At 38.4% G+C, this 9,634-nt stretch overlaps 1 protein-coding gene across 1 annotated transcript in view; it reads left to right on the plus strand.

Annotated features, from left to right (window-relative positions):
- LOC111398027 overlaps positions 1 to 4,463 on the plus strand; it is a 6,996-nt gene extending 2,533 nt beyond the window's left edge. Inside the window, exons 8-17 of the mRNA XM_023024987.1 lie at positions 1 to 42; positions 179 to 239; positions 574 to 906; positions 989 to 1,115; positions 1,198 to 1,297; positions 2,083 to 2,152; positions 2,258 to 2,413; positions 2,519 to 2,614; positions 3,190 to 3,509; positions 3,910 to 4,463. Coding sequence (XP_022880755.1) covers positions 1 to 42; positions 179 to 239; positions 574 to 906; positions 989 to 1,115; positions 1,198 to 1,297; positions 2,083 to 2,152; positions 2,258 to 2,413; positions 2,519 to 2,614; positions 3,190 to 3,509; positions 3,910 to 4,092 — 1,488 coding nt within the window. The 3' untranslated portion in view covers positions 4,093 to 4,463. The remainder of the gene's footprint in view (positions 43 to 178; positions 240 to 573; positions 907 to 988; positions 1,116 to 1,197; positions 1,298 to 2,082; positions 2,153 to 2,257; positions 2,414 to 2,518; positions 2,615 to 3,189; positions 3,510 to 3,909) is intronic.
- The last annotated feature ends 5,171 nt before the right edge of the window (positions 4,464 to 9,634 follow it).

The raw sequence follows: 9,634 nt of genomic DNA on the forward strand, positions 1-9,634 counted from the left end.
GTGCTTCCTCGAGTTATCATGCACTCACGTTATCATTATGGGGTACTTTATGAATCCTTTTCTCTTTGCATTTTAGTTTGCGAAACATGAATGTTATTAGACATCTTTTAAAAATAAAGACTTCTTTGCACAGCCAAGGTAGAAAAGTCAATAAACTGGTCAAACTTTTTATTGGCAGGCATTCTCTCAGAATTTCACAGGTTTGGAGCTAGAAGATGGTGGTGGACGAGGCACATCAGGTTTTCTCTTTGAAACCTATGAATGGTTTAATTTTTCATTTAATCATCAATATTGCTAATATCTTGTAATGTTGCTGTTGAAATATGTATTATCAAAGTACATTTATACAATTAACTTATGCAAACTTTGTCAGTACACATTAATCATATTTGCAGAGTTTTATCCGACTGCATGATAGTTTAACACAGTCACACACACAAAAGAAATGTCTGACATAGTATTAAATGCAAAAAATTATCTTCATTTACTTAATATTATATTTTGAAGCATAAATTTAAGTATTAATGTCAACTGATTATCTCTAATTATTATATAATTGATGACTTGCCACAGGATCCCATTGGGAGAAAAGACTTTTAATGAATGAGATAATGACTGGCTCAGTGGATACAAGATCAGTAGTTTCAAAAATGACGCTTGCTTTACTAGAGGACAGTGGATGGTACCGTGCTAATTACAGCATGTCAGATCGTCTTGATTGGGGTCGGAACCAAGGAACTGAGTTCGTGACCTTACCTTGCAATCGTTGGAATGGGCCATATCATTGTAACACAACACAGTTTTCGGGATGTACATATAACAGGGAGGCAGAAGGTTACTGTCCTATCGTAAATTATAGTGGGGAGCTTCCACAGTGGGCACGCTATTTTCCACAGGCTAACACAGGTATGTTCTTGTTTTGCTTCACATGAATTTTTCAATCTAACTGTCATACATCTGTGAATCCTTATTTTTATTCTTGTTGCAGGTGGTCAGTCGTCGTTGGCTGATTATTGCACATATTTTGTTGCCTACTCTGATGGATCTTGTACTGACACTAACAGTGCTAGGTCACCTGACAGGATGTTGGGTGAAATGCGAGGAAGTAGTTCAAGGTGAGAATTTCTCTTGAACCATTCTCAGAACTATAAAGGCGAGAATCGATGTTGATGATTCTTCTCACATCATTACATATAGGTGTATGGCCTCGTCATTGGTGCGTAGTGGGTTTGTAAGGGGCACTACAACCCAAGGAAATGGTTGTTATCAGCATAAGTGCGTAAACAACACACTGGAGGTATGATTTGGAATATAACTATAATGCTTCTCTAACATTAGTCATTAGTATCTAATGCTTGTGGGCTTATAGTCTTGTGTGAAGATAAATGTGCACATGAGAGCTCATATGGGACATATAAGGATGTGGAAGAAAGAAAAACTGGTCTCTCGTACTCTTTGCTCCCTACCAGCACTTTGATTGTGAACTGATCATCTTTATCTTGCGAGAGGGGATTGTGTGTGTGAATTCTATTTAGAATCTTGAGTATTATAGTTGTCTTGTTATAAAAAATATTATTTGTGTGAAGGAAGTCCATCCCCTACTTCTACAGATTTTTGAATGGACTTGCAGGAAACTATACAGAATAGATAATGTGATGTTACCTAGTATACTTCTTGCTCATAAGTTTGTGATTAATGAAATTTTACTTGCCAAAACATATTTGGATAACTGCCGAGGGAGCCATGACGCCCACTTTTTGATGTAATTATATTGACAAGGAAAAATATGAACGTCAGGAAGTTTCAGACTGCCAAAGTATTTTAATTTATTCTTTTGAAGGATTTTTCCTACCAAATAAACGATGGAGGAAAGAAACAGAAAGCTAGATAATCATAATTTTCTGATATTATCCAGCTGAAACTGTATATTTCTCCAGTAGGTTTAAGCTCCAGTCTTGTCTTTGTATTCTCCTTATGGAATATAGGCTAGAGAATATTCCCATTGGGTTTTTTAGTTCTTGGAATATGAGGCATATTAATATCTTCATACTCTTATTGGAATATACTGATGATGTTTTTTAGGTTGCTGTGGATGGCATCTGGAAAGTATGCCCTGAATCTGGTGGACCTGTTCAATATCCCGGGTTTAACGGTAGTTGATTTTATTATGATGGTGATCATATATATATGTTACTCTGCCTCAAAATTCTTTTCAGTTCATTTATTTCCTTAATTAAAAGTTTCTGCCAAACTGTAGGTGAACTGATCTGCCCAGCTTACCATGAACTTTGCCATGTGGATCCAGTCCTCCCTGTATCTGGTCAATGTCCCAATTCATGTTATTTTAATGGTGATTGTATTGATGGAAAATGTAATTGCTTTTTGGGGTTTGAGGGTTATGATTGTAATCAACGTAAGTTCCTTAACCGTTATCTCCTTTTTTCTGGAATAACTTACTAATCCTAATTCATTCACTGGACACTTCTCTTTGATATCATTGATGGAGCTTAATTTTCAGGTTCCTGTCCTAACAATTGTGGGGGGCATGGCGAGTGCCTTGCAGATGGTGTTTGTGAATGTGAAAATGGTTACACTGGCATTGATTGTTCAACAGGTAAGACGCTTATCGTTCTTATTGGCTCCTACTGATTTGGTGACAGTTCAAAAAATTAACTCAATTGTTGATGGCTTCTTTGTTCCGGGCTAGTAGAATATTACTCAATTTTTACTATATAGAATAGTCAGTTCCTTTTTACCTGTGAAGCATATGGATTAATACATGTACACAAAATAATCATGTGAACAGAATGTTTCCCTATTGAAGTATAGGGAGGCCAGCAGGTGTCATTTTTTGGTACACATGCATCAAGAATATTACTCACTCTATAGTAAATCATTCAAAGTCGCTAGGAAGTCAATGAATGACATTTTTAATACACCTGAAAGACCACGTAGAATAAGCTGACTATTTTAATTCATCAGAAGCCTAAGTGTCCATGCCTCTCCCCTCAGGGAGTGTTGTTTACCTGCTCCTTTGTTCACGCTAACCTCATAACATAAGACAGAAATCTTTAAAACTCTTTCCACCATTACCTTAAGAACATGACATACACGTGCAATTAAACAGAGACACGTGGATGGAATTTGAACTTTGCTTTCTCCATATAACATTCCTATCGCAATATACAGCTGTTTGCGATGAACAATGCAGTCTTCACGGTGGGGTCTGTGATAATGGTGAATGTGAGTTCCGTTGCTCGGATTATGCCGGTTACACATGTCAAAACAGCTCGTCACTTCTCCCGAATCTCTCGGTCTGCAAAGATGTCCTAGAGAAAGATGTGTTGGGGCAGCATTGTGCACCTAGTGAATTGAGTATATTGCAGCAGCTAGAAGAAGTTGTTGTCATGCCCAACTACCACAGGTTATTTCCAGGAGGTCCTCGGAAGTTTCTAAACTATATTAGAGGCAGAGACTGCGATGGAGCTGCCAAGCGATTAGCCTGTTGGGTGAGTTTATTATATTTATACGCTTAAGAGTGGAAAGAGTCTACTTGCTCTTTCTTTTAGTTGTTATGACATTCCATTAATATCCAAAGAAACTAACATATGCATGTTCTGGCTTTTGTATAAATCTGAGAAACTGTAAACTGAGTTGGAGTAGAACTCTGGTACTTCATTATAAATTATAAATGAAGTTCACTATAGGGTAAGTTGCAAAATCATTTGAGCTTCCTTGAAAATAGCAAATACAGGCATGTGACTTCTTGGTTTACGTTAAATAGAATATTTCCGACCTAGCAGAAAAGTTTAGAGAGTTGACTACCGTTTGTATTTTATGTTTGTTGCATATCATATTGTGGGTTGAGGTATTCGTTGAACTCTCTTATTTTCCTGGTGCCTGAACCAGATATCTATACAAAAGTGTGACAAGTATGGTGACAACAGACTGCGGGTATGCCACTCGGCGTGCCAATCATATAACCTAGCCTGTGGAGCATCGCTTGATTGCTTGGACCAAACCCTGTTTAGCAATGAAAGTGAGGGTGATGGACTTTGCACAGGCCGGGGTGAATTAGAGTCATGGATGTAACAACGTTTAGAGCAGCAGCGAGTCGAGCAACAATCCCCCAAGGGGTTATGTAAATTGTAGAGCGCTTGTAGTGTTTTTTCCTTTTATGGTTTGTAATTGTTAATAGTATATTTTTCAAAAAAAAGTTGTAGGGAAAGTTGGCACAAATTGCTGGTGTACTAGTGTAGAATTTTCATTTTCCCATCCCATTAACATTTGAAGAAAGTTGGGTGGGAGTGATTATTGGGATTTGGCTTTCAAAGATGGAAGTCCAGATTTAGACTTACATTAAGGATGTAATGGAAAGAACAAGAGGGAAAAAAAGAATGTGTTGTTGAATCAAATGTATTAAGGCCCAAGGCCTTAAAAGAATGAAACATTTTGTTCTCTTTCTTTTTCGTCATTTTATTTCAACAATATGATGTTGGAGGGAAAAAAGACTATTAGTTTTCTTTTGTATTCTCTTACCATCTCTAGCGACAGGTTTAAGAATAGAGTAATGCGATAGACACCCACCTCCAATGTTCCAATACAAGTTTCACTATTTCAGAGAATTCGATAGTTAGTCAGCAAAATGGTAGAATTGTAATAACAAACTAGTAAAATCACTATAAAAATAATGGGGGAAAGCTAGGAGATCATTCAGGCAGAATTTCAATGGTCAATTGGGAGAGTAATGGACCTCTCGAACGTCCATATATCCTTGTCATTTTCTGTTATCTTTTGCATTATGAATCTGTCCTCTTATAGCAGATTCGTTCCTTTGTAATCAAGTTTCGGTAATGAAATTTTACAATTCTATTTCAGCCATTAATTACTTTTAAGTTTGCTTGGTGAAGTGAGATCATTTCAAGTTCCTATCAATTGGTATCAGAGTAGAGAAAGAGAATAAATACACGGTGGAGTTGGGAAAGGAGAAAGGACTAGCTGCTACTTCGTTGGAAACCACTCCCACATCTGATTTTCCATCCAATTCTGATAAAATTTGGGGAAGCAGAGATAACCGAAGTCAAAGTAATGAAATCACTATCATTGGGAATCGAAGATCAATTGAATTCTTAGCATTACCACCATCCCCACAACCGGAGAAGAAGGATTCAAAGATGGGCCTTATATGGTGTCACCGTGAATGGGCTGAATCACGAGATGAAGAACGGGGAAGCAAACTTTGTCAATGGGCTGGCAGACACGACCTAGATTCACGGGAACAAACAATTGGGCTTGGTTTTGATGTTGACACAAACAATTGCACCTGGCCCATTGAAAGGTAAGCCCATATTAAAAACAACCCAAGCCAATATTACTCTACCCTTCCAATCACATTAAAGCTACTGCCCATCTACTTCTCCAAATTTCTTTCCCAAAAGTGGAGCATCGGCTGGAATTAGGCCTTCCGTTAGCGGCAAAGAACAGGTGTCTCCATCGCCACCGCCATCGCTGTCGAGGAGAGACTGTGAGGAATCGCTGAAGAAGGAGAAGGAACCTCTGGCGAGCGACTTCTTTGGCAAATGTCCGGCAACAAAGCAAGAAGGAAACCATTTCCAAGGGGATGTTGAGATTCTGGTGTCGCAAGTGCATAATCTTCCAGTTCCACTGGACAATATCTCCATTAATAGCGTGAAATCTAAAAATGGCATAGAAGAAGAAACCATGCTTGAGCCTCAAGGAGTGGGTGGACTCAAGGATTGGGCACAAAAGATGAATGATAAAAGTGATACCCTCAAACAGACCCAAATGAAATTGGGTCCAAACCATGTTAAAAAGCCTGTGTTCAATTACAGCCCAAATGTCAAGGAAGTAAGCGATGGCCCACCGACCAATCCCAAACCAAATTTGACCTAATCACCTTTCATTGCCATTTACGACCAAATTATCCCAGATTGGCTGTTACCTCCTGCACCAAGGGGTGTGCCTAAGATGAGTTAGATCAATGTGTGTTTCGACAATGATGTTAATGCAATTTTGAAGGTATCGGTTCAGGAAATGGCATAGGATTATGAGAAATACAAGTTCGAAGAGGATGTGAAGAAAACGGTGGGTAAAGACAATGAAATCTTTGACATCAACAATAGTTGGGAGGGAGGCGATAAATTGGGATTTATAACTAATTCTGTGTTTGGAATTGCGCAAATGACAAAGAAAATGCAGATTGCACAACCCATCATTGTGTTCCAATTGGTTGGGTTCCATTTTTAGAAATCACGGGTGGAGGTGCAACCGGTCATGAAATTTTCATGGACAAGACATTACTGTTAGTTAAAGGGTCTATCAATTTTTTGGTATTGACATATCCATTTTCGGTTCGAGTCATGATGGGCATGGCAAGGAAAATAGTTCTGCTGTACAAAATCTTGGAAAGTGACCCTGATCTTCACCTTGAGGACAAGGTGAATTTCAAGGGGAGGGTATTGATATAACCCCAAATTAGTAGTTAGTTTAACTATTCTAGAATACTCCATAGTTAGTTAGCAAAGGGGCAAAAATGTAATAGAAAGCTAGTAAATTCTCTTTAAATGTAGTAGGGAGGCGCTAGGATAGGCATCTAGGAAAATATTGAGTCATTGGTTAAACCAATTGGGAGAGATCCAGCCTCTCGAAAGCTGGGAATTGTCATTCCATTTTTTGTTCTTCTTTTCATTTGAATAAACATTACAATCTCTTGTTTACAATCCAATTAAAATTGTGCTACATCAACGGGTTACTGTATTCACAGCATTACATTCATCTGACTTCTTCTTTGTTTGCTTCAGCAGATTCATCTGTTGAACCTTTGCAACCATAAAAAATTCACCAGTCCGCAGTAACAGCAGCAGGGTTCCTATCAAATTAGTATCAGAGCAGTCGATTCTCGAATTAATTAAAGCTGTTTTCAACAGAGAATTACAAGAGAATCTGAGCTTGATAAGGAGCATGTTGGAGAAGATGGTAATGCTGCAGAAATGAGCCGTTGATACATGGTTGGATTCATGTGGCCGACTCAACACACATATATTCTGTAAGGATAATTTAGATTCGTGGCTGTTTGAGGCAGAGATCTTACCATCACCATCGCCATCGCAGGAGGAGGAGAAGAGATCGAAGCAGGCCTTGGAATTGATCTCTGTGAATTGGCCGAATGAGGAGGAGAACGATGAAAAAATAATGGATTTCTTAGAGTTGGATTGGGACAGGAAACTGGGCCATATTCAACCACAGGGATAGGGCTTCATTAGGGAGTAAGCCCGATAGGGGGAGGACATTGCTGACTTCATAAAACAGGCCCAACACTTCCCTTCAAATCAAAAAGCCCATAAGCAAACTCTAGGCCATTTTCATTCCTTCACAAAGCTCTTAGACGATATCACTTCCACCAAACTCCCTACAGAACGATACGTAGGTGACTGGAGTAATTGATAGGATCTCCATTGTTGAGGAAAGTCCAATATGTAAGCCTTGGGGGATTGTGAACTGGAAGATAGAGGTGAAAGAATGCTCATATCAATTGCAGGTGACTCCAGCACCATTACCAGAGGAGGAGAAATCTACAGTGGCTAAGCATAGGGAAAAGAAGGAGAACGGGGCAGAAGCAACGTCGCCAGAAACCACCGCCAACTCTGAAATTTCAATCAAAATGGAGAGAAAGGAAAAAGGGGTTGCAAAAAGTTCACGTAAACCGACTGCTACTTCTGATATTACATCCAAATTAGATGATGGCGGAGTGAGTAGCGAAGCAAAGAAGGGCAAAGAGGAGAGGAGCTGATTGGACAATCGCAACCTGAGATTAATGGGAAAAAGTGCCTAATGAAGGAAAGGTGGAAATGAGGGGTATGGCTGGAAAAATCACCACCTGATATTACTTGAAATGTTTTCACCAAATTTGGGCCCAATTTTGGAGTTGGCCCAAAGGACCGAGGATAAGAATGGCTCATGGAAAGAGGCCCATCCCACTTACGACCCACTTAAAGTCAAAACTAATTCATATAGCCCAAACCTACGATCGCACTGCTTTCCAAACCACACCCCCAACCCATAACGCCAAAACTTTCCTCAGACCTGCGCAATTTATCGAAAGGTAGCCACAATATCCTTAATCCATTCAGCCACGGCTACCCAAAGTGCTACACCCTTCAAAAAGTCAACAGATGTAGAATTACAGATTCAAATGGAGCTACAGGTATTATTAGTTCAGGAGGGTGATAGGGATGATCAATTAGATGGGTCAAAGAAGGAAGAAGAGCATGAATTGGGAGAGTTGGTCGACCTGTCACTTAACGCCGCAACGGGTCTCATCGTGCCAAAAATCATGAATAATAGAAGATTTGTTTTTGGGCAATCAGTAATAGTCGGGATTGATTGTGGAGCTACACCTAACTTCATTTCAATGAAGTGGGTATGTAAATTGGAGATGCAAACCACAGACACAACGAGCTACAAGGTTCCTATCACTTTGGTTCATTTTTTGGTAAGCCCTCAAAGGGGTGCTACCGGTTATGGGATTTGCATGAATAACATTCTAAGTATTGGCGGTCGTCACAAGAACTTCTTAACAGAATGTGGACTAAAATATCGCATTTCAGCATTTGGCATGGTGGGAATTCTTATCAAAGAAATGATGCAATTACATGAAATTCCGAATTTTAAAGTTGAATCACACTTCCACCTTGAGGACAAGGTGGATTTGGAGCAGCGAGTAATGATAGACCCCCACCTCCAATATTCCAAAACAAGTTTCACTATTCTAGAGAATTCCATAGTTAGTTAGCAAAAGAATAGAATTGTAATAACAAACTAATAAAATCTCTATAAATATAATGGGGGAAAGCTGGGAGGTCATTCGGGCAGAATTTCGATGGTCAATTGGGAGAGTAATGGACCTCTCGAATGTCCATAAATCCTTGTCATTTTCTGTTATCTTTTGCATTATGAATCTGCCCTCTTATAGCAGATTTGTTCCTTTGTAATCAAGTTTCAGTAATGAAATTTTAGAATTCTATTTCAGCCATTAATTACTTTTAAGTTTGCTTGGCGAAGTGAGATCATTTTAGGTTTCTATCATAATGTTACATGTTACCCACTGCAATCATTTGTCTGTGATGTGATTTCAAATGATAAGTCAATCAAGCAAATTTTATATTTTAATTGTATTATTTTATCTCACATCGGGTGTCACATTACATGATGATTTTCATCGAGGCATATCTTGTTATTCTTAAGGAAAGGAATGTGTTACTAATAAAGTTTTTTAATGCATAGATACAAATTTGCAATGTGGTGTTTCATCGGAAATGTGTTTTTAGAGTCGAGAAATGTAAGAAAGTTGGAATTTCGATTATAAACAAGTCTCATTATTCGCATACAATTGATTCACAACGATCATAAAAAAGCCTGTTAGTACAAAACTTGGCCAACATTTTTCTATAATTTTCATCTAATTGTTCATTATATTAGAATAATTAAATAATCTTATATACCGACCATGGTATTAAACTTCAATAATCTATCCCAATAATGTACTCACTCCTGTCTCCTCCCTTCAGAAAACAAATTTATTACAATTTAAAATTAATTACGTAATTTCTTTAGA

The sequence above is a fragment of the Olea europaea genome, chromosome 7 (genome assembly GCF_002742605.1).
Source record: "Olea europaea var. sylvestris chromosome 7, O_europaea_v1, whole genome shotgun sequence".
NCBI classification, from domain to species: domain Eukaryota; kingdom Viridiplantae; phylum Streptophyta; class Magnoliopsida; order Lamiales; family Oleaceae; genus Olea; species Olea europaea.